Source organism: Dipteris shenzhenensis, chromosome 24 (assembly GCF_047967505.1).
Source record: "Dipteris shenzhenensis isolate YYH24624 ecotype China chromosome 24, Dip_SZ_1.0, whole genome shotgun sequence".
Classification (NCBI taxonomy): Eukaryota; Viridiplantae; Streptophyta; class Polypodiopsida; order Gleicheniales; family Dipteridaceae; genus Dipteris; species Dipteris shenzhenensis.
In genome coordinates this window covers 51,935,840-51,950,892 of record NC_141619.1, presented here as the reverse complement: position 1 = coordinate 51,950,892, position 15,053 = coordinate 51,935,840, and the positions used below count along the sequence as shown (strand labels likewise).

At 45.8% G+C, this 15,053-nt stretch overlaps 2 protein-coding genes across 4 annotated transcripts in view; one reads left to right on the top strand and one right to left on the bottom strand.

Annotated features, from left to right (window-relative positions):
• The window catches only part of APC4 (Transducin/WD40 repeat-like superfamily protein), a 128,768-nt gene extending 118,507 nt beyond the window's left edge, over positions 1-10,261 (top strand). The window contains exons 16-19 of one of the 3 annotated variants that reach the window (XM_087395642.1): positions 1,176-1,418; positions 1,623-1,787; positions 8,995-9,079; positions 9,868-10,115. In XM_087395642.1, the coding sequence (XP_087251768.1) occupies positions 1,176-1,418; positions 1,623-1,787; positions 8,995-9,079; positions 9,868-9,965 (591 nt within the window). In that variant the 3' untranslated portion in view covers positions 9,966-10,115. Of the gene's footprint in view, positions 1-1,175; positions 1,419-1,622; positions 1,788-8,994; positions 9,080-9,867 lie in introns of those variants that run through there. The other 2 variants (XM_087395641.1, XM_087395643.1) reach the window with 2 other exon arrangements.
• Positions 10,262-10,341: 80 nt separating this feature from the next.
• Positions 10,342-14,100, bottom strand: LOC147886752 (ergothioneine biosynthesis protein A-like). Its single transcript, XM_087395030.1, has 5 exons — positions 13,452-14,100; positions 13,063-13,343; positions 12,653-12,890; positions 12,322-12,567; positions 10,342-12,200 (listed from the first exon to the last, which is right to left on the bottom strand). Exons 1-5 carry the CDS (start codon positions 13,748-13,750, stop codon positions 11,015-11,017), a joined length of 2,250 nt encoding a protein of 749 aa, XP_087251156.1. The 5' UTR covers positions 13,751-14,100; the 3' UTR covers positions 10,342-11,014.
• Between the last annotated feature and the right edge of the window lie 953 nt (positions 14,101-15,053).

Genomic DNA, 15,053 nt, shown 5'->3' with positions numbered 1-15,053 from the left:
AGGCTACTTGGTTCACCATCGACCATCATGTTAGACCGAGGACTTTCCATCCCAAGTGAATTGGAAGAAGCAAAGCATCTAGAGTACTGAGGAGCTCCTATGGAGGACTAAGGCCACCACGAAAGAGCCGAAGCTTTATAAATGCATAATGGTTCTTGGGGCATTCAAGGAATCTCAAGATCATTAAGGATCTGAATGCTGGAATGCAATGGCTTCGAGTTGAGATAAAAGAGTCATTCGTGGGAGTTGGGTGAGGATACATTTCATCAATGAGAGATGCATCATCATGGATGTGATCAGGGAGGATCAAGAACAAGTGGGGAGAAATGAGGAGGTCACTTGAATCAAGGGGTTGTGTGATTGGCAGTGGAAGAGAAAGGAGAGGCCAGAGCTACGAGCTCGCATATGTAAGGATTATGCTTGGGGTTCATGGTGAATGTTTTTCGATTTCTAGTGTGCCTATTGCTGATTGTAGAGCTAGTTTGTTTCTATTATGTGCATTATTAGTGACCTGCATGTGTGTGCGTGTGCGTGCATGTGTATGTATGTGTGTTCTTGTCATAGCACCCATTAAGCGCTTCATGATTCTTCATACATGTATACCATACTAGTACAAAAGATCATGTGATGAGGTCTATCCCACCTCAATGATAGTAGGTGGGAGGGAGAAAATTAGGGTTTTTATTCAGCCTGTATGAATGAACACTGAGGGATCACCCCATAGAGCGGCCAGCCTGATTTGATTAGATACAATCAGATAAATTATGTCATGGATCAGTGTATTTCTATCTAAAGTGACATGTCTTATGGTTATTTCTCAGACAGTGCTTGGCGTTTGCAGAATCATTTCACTCTTGAAGAAATGTTTTTTTTATAAAGACTCCTGGAAAATGTTACAATCACCTTTTTTTTCATTTTTTGAATACGAACTAACTTGCTAGGGACAAGTCAATTATAACAGTACTTGCGGGAATGGATCAAAGCAAGATGGGTTGCGTACAGTGTCTTCGTTGATGACTATGAATATAAGCTTTCTAAGCAAGCCAGCTTGAGAGACTTTGTTTGTATCATTTATGCACTATGTTATTCGCTTGTATTGTTGCTTGTCTCATGTTTTGTACTTCAGCTCACATGTTCCATCGACCTTCTCAGTTTTTTATTTTGTAATTAAGCAGGACAAAGGAAACCCATCTGCAAGCCAACCTTTGATGGAAGGAAACTCATCTGGTACAGTCAGCTACATTTGCTTTCAGATACCTTGCCAGCCTTCTGAAAGTGCTGCTGGCATTATTGGACTTATTCGTGGATGGAGGCATAGATCAAAATCTTTTCATACAGTAAATGAAATGGGAAACAGGGAAGTAATTGCTTTGCGTATGCAAGAGGGGCTTATCTGTACGGACTTGTCTTTGTATAAGGTAATCCACTGGCCAGGTATTTGTGTAGCTGAGTATTGGCTTCTGTTATATTTTTAAAAAATCTCAGTTTTTAAATAAGGGCTATGGGATTTAGAAACAGGTTTTGGTGTTCATATTTGGATCTAAGATCTATATTGTTTGCAAGGAAGAAGGCCCTGTTCTTAAAGTTTTCTTCTCTGATGGATAACCTTCACTTATGAGCAGGAAAAGCAGCTTGTTCTTCTGCTCGGTAAAATGGGATTGACAGGTAAAGATACATCTGGACAGGCTTGGCTGATGCTCCTGCAAACAGACCACCTTCCTTTCATGAAAATCACAAAGATGCCCGTCATAAATGAACTGGATTTGGTGAACATGTGTGTGTCCATGGTAAGCTCTTTACGTTTCTTTTGTGGAAGCATGCAATGTGCATAGCATTTTATTACCTCGAAGGGCTTGTTGAATACTGCTTCTTTTGATATGGAATTCAATCTTACAGATGTATATAGTTGAAGCTCTCTGTGCATTTCCTGCCTTAAAAGCAGTCCTACACTTTGTAGATGCTAATTTAATCTTCATGGGCTGCTATGGTCGGGCCTTTAGCCACTTGTGATGGTAGCCTAGTGTGGGTAAACTCTTCCCCCGACTTTGTCCTTTTTATCTATTCTGTCTTCTCTCTTGTCCCGACTCTTTATCGTGCCCATATGATGAAGAAAAACCTTGTACATATACATGTTTGCTTCTCTGCTAAGCACTCTTGCTTAATACGTTCAGGTAGTATAGCACAAGTAAACCAAATGTGGGCAGCCTGCATGGCTGCCAGGTGGATCCATGGTAGCATGGAGTATGGGGGGTCCCACTCCCCTACCTCCTAGCCACCCATAACCTCTCTCTCCTCCCAAAAAGTCCTGGGAGGGATGAGAGAGAGAGGGGTTAAGGGCCTATATATTCAAGTCCCCCTTCAATACATTTGTAATTATGGAATTAATTCCCATCAAATTCCATGTGTCAAATGCACGCGCCCCCCCCCCCCTCCCCCCAATCCCCAAATGAACCATGCTCCAATGCCAAGGAAGGGTGAATCGTCCACCTCCAACGCCCCCTTGTGGACAAACCCTGAGGTACAACTGAACAAACCAAAGGTGACCCCCAACTAAAGCAAGGAGGGGCCAACCAAACAAGGCATGTGAGACAAATCAAAGTCCACGTAGCAACAAAGATCAGCCTACATGGGTGGCTTGTATCCAAGTCCACGGGGAGTTAAACTGCAATCAAGAAGCCGCCGCCGTCACAACAGTGCAATAAAGGCACAAACAGTCCGACGTCAATATGCACGCCGCCGCCAATGTCGCCGATGCCACATGCCACGTGCATGCGAATCGTGCGCACAGTCTGCAGAATCTTTTCTGCTCTGATACCATGTGGGCAGCCTGCATGGCTGCCACGTGTCCATGGTAGTGCCGAGTATGGGGGGGTCCCACTCCCCCGCCTCCTAGCTACGCATAACCTCTCTCTCCTCCCAAAAAGTCCCGGGAGGGATGAGAGAGAGAGGGGTTTAGAGGCTATATATTCAAGATCCCCTTCCATATATTTGTGATTATGGATTAATTCCCATCAAATTCCACGTGTCAAATGCACACGGCCCCCCTCAAATGAACCATGCTCCAATACCAATGAGGGGTGAGGCCACCACCTCCAACATCAAAGCATAACAAATAGAGGAAAAAGAAATGCAGGCATTCACAAGCTACTGCTCTTATGGCCATTAGCACAATTTTAAAGTATAACCATTCAGTGCTCTTGGAAGGCAGTGATAGTTGGGAGACTAAAGTGTATTATCATTTTGTCAATCTATGTAGGGCCTTCGTGGCCCCCGCATACACACATTTTTGGGGTGAAATCCAGTTGTCATTTTATTACAAAGAACAGTCCCAAGAAAAGGGACAGCCAGTTACAAGTATCAGAAGATTTCATTATATGACAAGAAGGCAGGATAATCTAGGTCATGAGCATGTAGGCAACCATAAAACGATTGCTTCAAAGATGACCAGAAAAATTGATATTTATAGTTACGGTCCTTCCATAGAGTTCATAGTGCGAACCCAATAAAAAAGTAGATCATATCCGTGTCTTACTAGATGAAAACCAAACAGCCACAATCTCTTGTCAAAGCAAGCACCAGGAAAACGAGCTAGAAGACTTTTGCGTAGCATGAGCAAGGAAGCATAAGATCCGTGGCATTGCTAAAAGATATGGAGTATAGACTCCCATGAGGATAGACGACGCCGACAAGTGGCAGGGGCAATGTGACGACGAGCCAAAAGCAGTCCAAACGGGAGCACTCCAAGTAAAACTGGCCACGAAAAGAATTTTTGCTGTAGTGGAAGCTTGGAAGCCCAAATATATATTGACCTTTGGTGCCACCACTGACAGTTCTCATGTATCTCTAGACCATGCAAAGCACCTGTATCTACCAAATGATTCATATATTGTAGCATTGGATGAGTGGCGATGGCATAAGATAACACACTGAGGGGACAACCTTGCCGCATTGAACAAAAAAGATTCTAGTGATCAGTAATATCCGCTGTCATATGGAACTTGAGCATGTACTCGGAGTGCTAGCTCTGAGCACTTGATACTTTCTTTGTTATTTTGCTTTTGTTACTCTAGTAGACACTTGATTCACTAGTTTAGCATTTTAGCACTTTAGCTTTCAGCAAGGGTCTTAGTGAACCCTTTGCTTCAGCCCTCTGTGGCTTGTATGAGTTACTTTTTGGCTTGTACTTTGTCTCATAGGCCCGTGAGGCCTCTTGTAGACGTTAATACATCTTTCTTTCTTTCTTTCTTTGGCTATGACTTCTGACTCGATTTCTCAGTTTGATTTTAGCCATTTTTGTGTCTAGCTCTGGACTTTGAGTTTGCGTTTTGGATTTAAAGTTTAGTTTAGTTTTCTCAGCAAATGGCCTTAGTGAGCTCTTTGCCCTAGCCCATAGTGGCTTGTATGAGCGTGTGTCACTTTGATATTGTACTTTGTCTCATAGGTGTTATTACCTCTCTCTCCCGAAGTAGAGGGTTTACTGTTGCTTTGTGGATTTCTGCAAGGCGTTTGACATAGTCCCGAGAGCCCGCCTCATACGATGCCTATAGGATTTGGGTTATGACTAAGAGATCATTTGGGCTGGCATGGCACTTTACGAGAGTGTCATAGGCAAGGTCCGAGCAGGATCTGGGTGGACAGACGAGATCATGAGCACTATTGGGGTTAAACAGGAGTGTCCTTTATCACCTACCCTGTTTGGCCTTTACATAGACAAGCTCGAGACAGTGATGCAGACACTAGGAGGGGATGGTTGCTCTCTTGCTGGCACGTTGATCCAGATATTGCTTTATGTAGATGACGTGGCTCTTCTATCTTCCTCTGCATAGGGACTCCAGAGACACCTTGACGCACTTCAGTCCTTTTGTGAGTCTCATGATCTGAAGGTCAACCTAGGTAAAACCAAGGTTATGATCTTCAATACATCTCGAGTTGTCATGCGCCAGGAGCAGTTCACGTTTGACGGGTCACCTGTTGAGATAGTTTCATCATACACGTACCTTGGGGTTGTTACTCCGGACCCATCTTCACTATGAGACCCACGATATAGGCACGCTTGGGCAAAGGATACGCTTCATTGGCGAGACTAGAGAGGCAGTGCTTCCGCTCGCACTTTCAGGATCCACAGACCAAGGGGCTGCTCTTTGACTCCTTGGGCCGTCCATCGGGAATGTATGGCAGCTCTCGTTGGAGGCTAGACTTATGGGATACAGAGTGGGCGCGGGTGGAACGGCTACAAGTTCTCATGCTATCATGGATGATTCACAGTAAGCCATCCGTTCCTCACCAGATCATTCAAGCTGAGTTTGGGTCATCTCCATTACATCTAGATGCTGCATTTCAGGTTATCACATATCTGTACCGAGTTAGGGAGTATCAGGATTACTCTTTTGGACGTAGCAGGCTGCCATGGCTAGCATCGTCTTCCTCTATGACACTCTGAGTAGGGGGTGACTAGAGATGCTGGTATGCATGCACAGAGAGATGGTTTGAGAGACTGGGGCTCCGCATGGGGAGACTCCCTCCCTTCCAGTACAGTATGGACGCTCCGTTTTCTCCTCTCATGTCACACGATGTCAATTAGGTAATCCGTGAAGATCTCTTATAGCTACACACATTCCGGACCTGGTTGGGACCGAGCAAACTCCCAGTGAAGCTTAGCTTCTACATAGATCATTGTTTACATATCACAAAGGAGGGTTTCATTGACCCACCAGGATACACGCAGATCCACTTATCCCACTCATTGAGAATCTCTATTGGGCAGTTCCGGGTCTCTTCACTTAGACTTTGTATCGAGAGTGGCAGAGCAAAGCGCCTACCCAAGAAGAGGCGCTTATGCACATTATGTGACATGTAGGAGGTTGAGACAGAGGAGCACTTCATCTTCAGGTGTCTTGTTTACTATGAGATCCGAGGGCGTTTCTACTGCCTCTTCATAGATAGCTATGGGGTTTTGTCCCAATTTCTCTTCTATCCAAATCAGAGATGCTTGGTAGGCTTCATTCATGAGGTAGTCTAGCACCGCAAGAGGATACTTCGATCACGGAGACAGGAGCTGCCCTCTTCCTTGGCAGACCTCTCTCAGAGCACTATCACAGAGTTCTTTCAACCATATCACCTGGACTCCCCCGAGAGGAGACCTCGACATGATCAGGACCCAGAGCCAGTGACTCGACAGCTCAGACAGAGGACGGACGCACATATTACACTTGGGGATATTCCCTCCATGTTTCGCGTCGGAGCACGGTCGACATGTGTTACTGTAGCCCTTGTTAGGCGTAGAGCGATGACCAGGAGACGTCACAGGACTGCACCCTCGAGTGGTCGACATCACTCTATCGCTGACTTCATGCTTCCAATGCCTCATCCACTCTTGATGTCTTGATGATGATGATGATGATGATGTGATTGATATGTAGTTGACCACCAACATGACTATGTTGTACTCAGTACTTAGTACTACCATTCTGCATTTTTTTGCATTTTGCATTGGTGTGGATGCTCGTTTAGTAGCTCCACCCTCTGAGCTCGCTTGTATCAGGTTTTTCACAATCTCATAGACCCATCAGTTTTCCGAAGACTTTAATAAACTCTCTCTCTCTCTCTCTCTCTCTCTCTCTCTCTCTCTCTCTTTCTCTCTCTCGCTTCACACGGTTAGACCTTCTCCAGCTTCACATATATCTCGGGCTTGGGAGGGGGATCATGAGTTCCCCACCAAGACCCAGTTCTATCATGACAACTTTTTGATATCGGAGCATGGTCTCATCATCAAGCCCTAGTACCTCGAGGATAGGAGAGTCTCACACGCCTTGCGGATTGCTATCGGACAGATACGAGTCTCGTCCCACTAGTTGCGGATTGAGGCTGGGAGAGTGGATGGCATACCTAGAGAGTCTCGTCCTACCAGTGGCGGATACGAGGCTTGGAGAGCGGCCAGCATACCTAGAGAGCAGCGGGTTTGTAGACTATGCACGATGGGGGAGGTCGAGATAGAGGAGCATCTTCAATGTGTCTGTCTGGCCTACTATGACATCCGAGGGCGATACCATTGTCTCTTTTAGGAGAGGCTCGGCTTTAGAGCACTCACATGACTGATACATTTCCCCGACTAGGTTTTTATTGGGCTCTACCTGATTGGGATGTGGAGACACAGAGATTCCCTTGTGCGGCATGCTAGAGATCAGCTACAGTTGATGCCTTAGGATATCGAGCTAGACCGAGCACAGACACACGTCATTGATTTTCACATCCGAGCCAACACCAAATGAAATCGAGGGGAGGGAGCTTGAGGAGACGAGAGCACTATGGATCAGGAGTGAGACCCATCACTGGGATGTGGCTCGACTGCCAGAGACGAGGCATTACTCTCGATGTAGCCCATTGGATATAGAGATCCAAGAGAGCGCACCCCCCGCCACCGCAGGAGACAGCTCGACAGACACATATACATGAGATCTTTGCATCACATTAGAGGGCCATCGCAGGAGACATCACGACAGACACAGATACGTGAGATCTTTGCATCACATCAGAGGGCCATCAGGGAGCCGGGTTATATAAAGCCTGCACATGTACTTGGAGCTCTAGTTCTGAGCAATACTTGATTGCTCTTTTTCCTACTATATTTTGTACTAGCTTTTTGCAGTTTTAGCACTTAGCACTCAGCAAGGGCCATAGTGAGCCCTTTGCTTCAGCCCACAGTGGCTTGTATGGGTTATATATATTTTGTATCTTGTCTCATAGGCCCGTGAGGTCTCTTGAAGATATTAATACACCTTTCTTTCTTTCTCTCTCCCGAGATGAGGGGTCACTCTGAACATAGCTTAGCGGGCTTAGAGATCGAGGAGACTACGTCCCCCTCCGACACCACAGCGTGAGACGGCGAGATAGACACAGATCCGAGACATTTTCGCCGCTCATAGATAAGACACCACAATGCTGGGTTTCGGATTCTGAGTTCTAGTCCCAGTTCCAGCTCTCTTCCTACTTTCAGATAGTACATGATATGACATGACATGATTTGATAAGATATGACATGTTTTGTATTTGATTTTGCTTGAGCTATCGAGCTCTTTATGTACTCAGCAAGAGCCTTAGATTCGTCACTATCTGATTCCATATCTTCATCCGTATCACTACCATATTCATCTGTATTTGAGTCTGAACCACTATCAGAGTCATCCTCCTTGGATCTAATTTGGAATGATCCACACCTTCTTTCTGATCTTTCTCAGCATCTACCAGGTCATTGAAACCATTTTGGCATGGATTTCCAATCCGCTTACTGCACTATGGGTTTCTTTCCGTAAACCCTTACAGAAATATTCTGCCAATGTCTCGGTTGTGGGTCTTTCCTCCACAACTAACCGTGCGTTGAGATTTTGGAAGTTGTGCACGTAATCCTCCACCATCAATTTTTTCTAGTGCAACTCTCGTAACTTCCTACGAATGTCATTCGGAGTTTTCTGCTTACAGAACCGATGTAGGAATGCTATCTTTAGTTCCTCATAATTGGTATTTATTGGGCTAATCCATACGGGTTGAACCAACTCATGGACTTGCCACTAAAGGTGCCCACAAATTGCACATGTTGGGCATGGTCAACGTGCTATGCAGTGGGAATTTGTGGTTCATGGACATGTTGATGGGCAGGATAATTGGTTGAAACCCTTATTACAAGGAGACAAGTGTAAGATGTTATTTCTTTGGACAAAACCAATAAAACCTTTAGATGCAGGGTGAGGGAGTGGTTTTAAAATTTAATATCGTGATGTGCTGCATTGAAAGCAGCATTGTAAGAAAATTGCATGCATGTTGACAAGTTTTTCCTTCGATTTGTTATCTTGATAAGTTTTTCCTTCGACTCTGCTTGCGTTAGCGTGGCTGTTCGTTTATTGTCCGGATACGGAATATCTCATTTTCAAGCCGTGTTTCACTTAAGTGAGCATTTCATGTGAAATTACTGAGTTTGTTCAGAGTCTCATTCAATTGCAGGGCGCAGTAGTTGATATTGGTCTCAGAGATGGGCGGGCCCGCCTACTTTCATATTCAGATGCGGTATCCCCATTGGCAGTCAGTGGTAAAATTTGTATCCCCTGTTTTCACAACTAAAACGTTTTCCCTTTTTGTTCATTTACCAGTAATGGAAATCAGTCCCTAATATCCATGTGCAAGTGCTGCCTATGACCAGGCAAATGCAATTTAGTTTGGTCACACTGAGAAACTGATAAAGAAAGTGAAAGTGGGAGGAATTTTGAATGTAAATCCCAGACCTCTGTGAAATACATGCCCAAGGTATATTTCAATCCACGCATAAGGCAAACGAAATACAAAATATTCATCAGTTGAGAGTTAACAAACATGGTCCTAAATCAAAGCAGTAGCAAGTGTGAATCAATGAGATGGTGTGTGTTGCCACCTCATGCCAGTCTGTGAACCCAGTCTGCGAACCAACAGGTGTGACTTCTCACACCTGAAGGAATGGGATGGAGTTGCTGCTGCACTCTCATCAGATTTCACAGATATGAAGTATTCATCTACCTCTGGCTAACGGATTTGATTGTGCTGATATTGGTAGAAAGTCTTCTATTTGCTATTGATAAAAACGTAGTCACTTTAACTGCATCCTTTTATGACTGGGAGTCACCGTATCCTATATGACTGCCACTTGAAACTTGCATCCGCTAGGGTTCTCATGAAAACATCAGTTGGAACGTTGCCAACAAATATGTGTAGAATCTGAGCAGCTTACAGTTGGTGATGAAACAGTTGTCTAGCCTTTGAAAAGCAATTTGGACTTGAATTAATTAATGATTCTCATGTCCCTTTGAGACAACTGACAAAAAAAGGTTGGCGTTTACTTTTCAGCATCGAGAGGCCTGGCTTGTATTTTTGCTGGCCAGCGACGAGCATTACTATACGATCTTGAAGAAGATGAAGATGGGGAAGACACAGAAATGGATTGAGTACATTAGGGAAGCCTTTTGCAACTATACCAAAAGCAGAAAAAGGAACAGGTTGTTTAATGCAGGTGAAACTTCCTTTGGAGTTCGCAGGAAAAATCATGATAAAAGGATGCTTTCCCCCTCATTTGTTGAGCTCAAAAGCTGTCATTTTTGGAGTCCTATATCTGTCCTTATGCCAGGCAGATGAAGAGTACCTAGATGGTGGCTCCTATGATTTGGGTCAGCAAGGATATAGTGACACCTCTTGTATGGGGGTGATTCATATGTAATCCAAGCAGCTGCTGATATACACTAAGTTTTAAAGGCCTTAAAAGTTTTTCTATTTTCAATCTTTAGAATACTTAAACTTCAGCTTTGGTCGTAGGATTAAAGGCCTTCTATTTTCATCTTTAGAATAGTCAAACGTGGCACTTTGATTAAACATACCATGTGTGTACGTACAGCATGGGTGTGCACACCATGCACATGTAGCACGGAACACTCGTTCGTAAAGATCCTAAAACTTTTATTTAGGCCGAGTGGCAACGGGGGAGTTGGCACGAGCGGCAGGTAATGTTGGAACTTGGAAGCGATCGTAGTGGGAAGGAGGAGGAGGAGGGGGGGGAGGAGGAAACGGGAGCAGAAACGGTTCAGGAAGGAGGAGGAGGAGGAAGAAGAGGATAGGCTCCGGGAAGGTAGGATGAAAGAAACAACGATAGAATTCTAAAACGGTTAAAGAATTGTAGGAGGAGTGAATGGGCGTAGGGCGATTGGCGAGGGGAGAAGGATTCCATTGGAGGAATTAGGGGGCGGGGCGGGGGGCAGGAAGAGCGGCAGGCAAGGTTGGAAGCGAAGGTAGTTGGAAGGAGGAAGGCGATGGCAGTTGGAGGAGGAGGAGATATGGCTATGGAGAGTAGCAGATATGGCTATGGAGAGTTGAAGCAGATATGGCTATGGAGGAGAGTTCAAGTAGATATGGCTATGGAGATGGCTAAGCAACAACTACAAAAACTTACGGAGTTGAAGCAGATATGGCTATGGAGGTGGCGGAACAACACATACGGAGTAATTCACGTAGCTATGGCTATGGGGGTGGCGGAAGAGCAGCAACGGAACTTTGCAAAAACATAGCGATACTGGCGCTGATAGAAGTTGCGAAACGAGTCCCGCCGCAGCGCCGGATGAGTGGCCGTAGACGCGCCCTTGAGCACGTAATGCCTTCCGTCGAAGAAATCCGTCGAATACTCTTCATATTCCGTCATCGCCTTGAAACCCTCGAACGGCATGAATTTCGTGCTCGTCCACTCCCAGCCTCCGTCTCTCAGCCCCTCGACCGCCAACTTCCGTCCATTTTCCGTCAACTTCCGTCCATTTTCGTCATCTTCCTCCGCCACCTTCCGTCCATCCTGCTCCTCCACCACCCTCGCATACTCCTCCTCGCTCATCACCCTCCTCCCTCCCCCCGCCCATCTGCAGTACGCTTCCGCCTCCGATAAGCTCACATACACCGCCTCCCCCTCCGCTTCCTCCCACCTCCTGCTCCCCCCCTCCCCATGCACGTACCACTCCCCCCCCCCCCCCCTCGTCCATGTCGCTGGCCACCTGTACCCCTTCTCCTTCACCAGCTCGTAATCCTCCGCCTCCCATAGCTCCCCCCTCTCGTACCCCCCTTCCACCACGAACTCCATGTACTCCCTCATGCTCACTGGCTTTGCGCTCACCAGAAACGCCTCCCTTACCTCCGCTTCCATCGCCGGCTGCTCGTTGTCCCAGACGAATTTGTCTTCGCTCGGGTCGCAGCCCAGTCGCACCTTCCCTGCAGGAATCAGGACGTTGGGTTCGTTGCGGACCGGCCCGTCTTTGTTGATCAATCGGGCCTTCGTGAGCTCATGCCATGCCTCCGCTGAATCCGCCTGTATGCGCGCGCCCAACGCTTTCTCAAACGTTGCTTTGGTTTGCTGGGCTAGCATATATGCTAGCGTCTCCTGATGCATGCGCTCATGTTCCAGCGCAAAACAAATCAGACGCATGGACACGTCGCCTCTCTTCACCGCTTCCATCGCTGATAATCTCACGCTCCTGACGTATGCAGAAATACGTTCGCGCGAAGGCCAATCAGCAGGAGCTTCCGGGTGATTATGGCACTGCTTGGGGTCTAGCACGACGGGATCCATGCCCCTTGAGAACATGACATCCAGTTCTGTAGCCTCTTCGCTAGACAGCAACTTTAGTTTTATGAAGGCGCTTATGTGTCCACTGAAGGAAAACAAGGAAAAGAGTTAATATGTAAAGAAAAGGCGCTGCTTTGCTAATATGCCGAGATATTGGTGCAAAGGCCTGCAAACTTATGAATGCCAAATGGATGATTAATCCTTACTAGTAGAAACAGAAGGGGTGACGAAGATCGATCGGCTGTGCTCCCCAATCGGGGATTCTTTCGAACAGTGCATCCGTATCGTCCCAGCAACAAAGCAGAGCTTGTAACGGAGAATGAAGCATTTGGCATCCATACATCTGATTTCTCCAAGCGTCTTGGATGTAAAAATGTGACTTGGTAGCCAGCTCTTGGACGTCCTCAATACGAAATTTTCGAGAGAATTCCACCAGAACTCGCTCACCTGATCTACACAGTCCAAAACCGGACGGTTATCTCCACGTGACTACACACAAAATAATCATATAAATACAACGCACCGAAAGCAAAGTACCTTATATGGATCTTATGCTCCTCAATGTGAAGGGAGTTGGGGAAAATGAGCCACATTTCCACACGTCTGAGTTTCTCGTCGACCTGCACGTCGTAAAGCCAAGAATCCTGTTCCTCTGGGCTGGCAACGTGACCCACTAAAGCCAAGGCATTTGTCATCCCATTCTTTATAAACCTTTCTGTTACACCTTTCGTGTCGCAATACGCTCGATACAGCGTGATCTTATCCTTCCACGTGTCTGATGGAAGGAAAAGATTACAAAAATAACTAGCGTTAAGAAAAGCGTAACTAATGACGACAAATCTACAGGTGATGTAAAACGATGCAAGCATGCTGTAGACGGGAAAGCTACAGGTGATGTAAAGGAGCTAATAATAACCTTTCTATGTAACTGTTGTAAGACTTTGTACCTGTGCAGAGGAAAAACGAACATCTTGGACCGATCGTGTTTCGCACCTCCTTCATGAACGATATAGCTTGCAATTGTGAAAGATTGCCTACGCTGCTCCCCAGCCACAACAAGCAGAATATCTCATCTGGGAATCTGTCTCTAACTTGTTTGAGCGCTTCCAAATACTCGCCCTTAAACAGATGTACACTCGAGGGACTTAATCCGTGCACTTTTCGCAGTAGATTCGTATAAGCTTGGTTCAGAGCACTTTCGGACACATCTATACCAACATATTGGCACCTAAAAAACAATGCAAGTACTAATCAAAACAAATAGGAAGACAACGTAAACGCAAATTTCTGCTAGCGATTCTATTGGACATTGTTATTGCAGAATAAAGAAACAAACCTCCCATGGCAAGCGTGGAGAGAATTGAGCAGATACGCACTCTTAGTTGCGCTTCCGCAGCCCAACTCTACAACAAGGCTCCCTGGTGGGATGGTGGAAGCTATACGATCCGCGTTGAGCGTCAGAAGTATGCTCTCCGCTGCATACGGGTAATACTCTTCCAGTTCCACGATTTCCTCATATATGCTAGAACCTTTAGCGTCGTAGAGCAAAGAAAAGGGGATCTCTTTGGACGATTTTCGCAAGCCGTTAAGAACCTGGTCGAATGCACCGTTGTCGAACGTAGGGGCGTGGCCCATCGCTAAAAGATCACAAGCCTGGGGCCGCTGAAGCTAGTGTTCCCTTGATGTGCAAGACAGATGCGTCTGGAGCGAGGTGTAGGCAAATATAGGAAAGTGAAAACGAATACAGAAAAGGATGGGCGGGGATGAGGTAATTTAGGCTCTTGCCAAACGACAACTCGACATGGTTTTAATCCACTGCCAAGGCAGCCACCAGTCGATTCATAGGCGCATCCAGGTGCCCAAGACCAGACGTGGCGTACTGCCTGCCAGCAACGACGCTGCGTGCAGATCTGTCTGAGCTTCGCTACTGAAACTCTTGCTTTCATTCTTTCTTTACAGCTCCACCATCACATCAACACGGAATGCGCGCTCCACATCTCCGGATGGTAGAAACCAGGGATATCCTGCCACAGAAGAAGACGAAGCAAAGTGAACAAAGGAGAGCCATGGGGGACACTAAGAATTTCAAAGAAAAGAGGTTCAAGGGGGAGAGAAAGCTGTTGGTGAGTAGAACTTCTCGAAGCATCTTGAAGCCAATCGTAGCCTCTTTGTTCTTCCCCCCCTCCTCACCTTTCAATCCACCATTGCTCTAGCTTCTACATCATCATCATCATCCTTGAAATCCATATCGAGTTTATCCTCACATGTTTGAATTATCGTCTTCCTGGTTTCGCCCTATACAAAAAAACCCTCCCCATCTCTATACACCAAGTGAGGCCCTTTATCCCTCACATGTTCGAATTATAATGGAACATAACAGTCCACCATTGTTGTAACTTCTACACCATCCTTCACATCACATGCTTGAATTATAGTGGAACATCACACTAAGCTCCAAGGTCACTCCTCACGGTTCTATCCTCCTGCTTCTTTGATGATCATCAATGATTTTCCCATGTGCCTATACCTTAACCAGTGGGCACAATAGCTGCTATGTTTAGTAACTCCATTCTTTAATGCCCTTAAATTTCAAAATCTTGATAGGTTTGCATAATGCCTAAAAGATAAGTTTGTCCCCCCTCTTTCGGTTAGATTACCTTCCTCGTTCATGTCTATGTGATTTTGATGGTTTCTATTGTTGTATAGATTGTTGTTTTTTTGTTACTGTATTTTGATTGATTTTTATCTTGTGTTAGTCACTTCTTCTTCTTCTTCCTCCTCTCTCTCTCTCTCTCTCTCTCTCTCATTAGTAATGTTATCATTAGGATGGATGCATGACATCAAACGTTGGCTTCAAAGATGGGATGTAGCCTTGTACCTAGATGCATCACCAAATGGGCAACATGAGGAGGCATTCCACCAAGCTCTATTGGTAATC

Bases quoted from the DNA above. Each gene is read 5' to 3' on its own strand.
- LOC147886752 (XM_087395030.1), bottom strand. From the start codon at position 13,750: ATGGGCCACGCCCCTACGTTCGACAACGGTGCATTCGACCAGGTTCTT. The intron at 12,891-13,062 runs GTACAAAGTCTT...TCCTTCCATCAG, and splicing joins TTCGTTTTTCCTCTGCACAG to ACACGTGGAAGGATAAGATC. The intron at 12,568-12,652 runs GTACTTTGCTTT...TGGACTGTGTAG, and splicing joins GAGCATAAGATCCATATAAG to ATCAGGTGAGCGAGTTCTGG.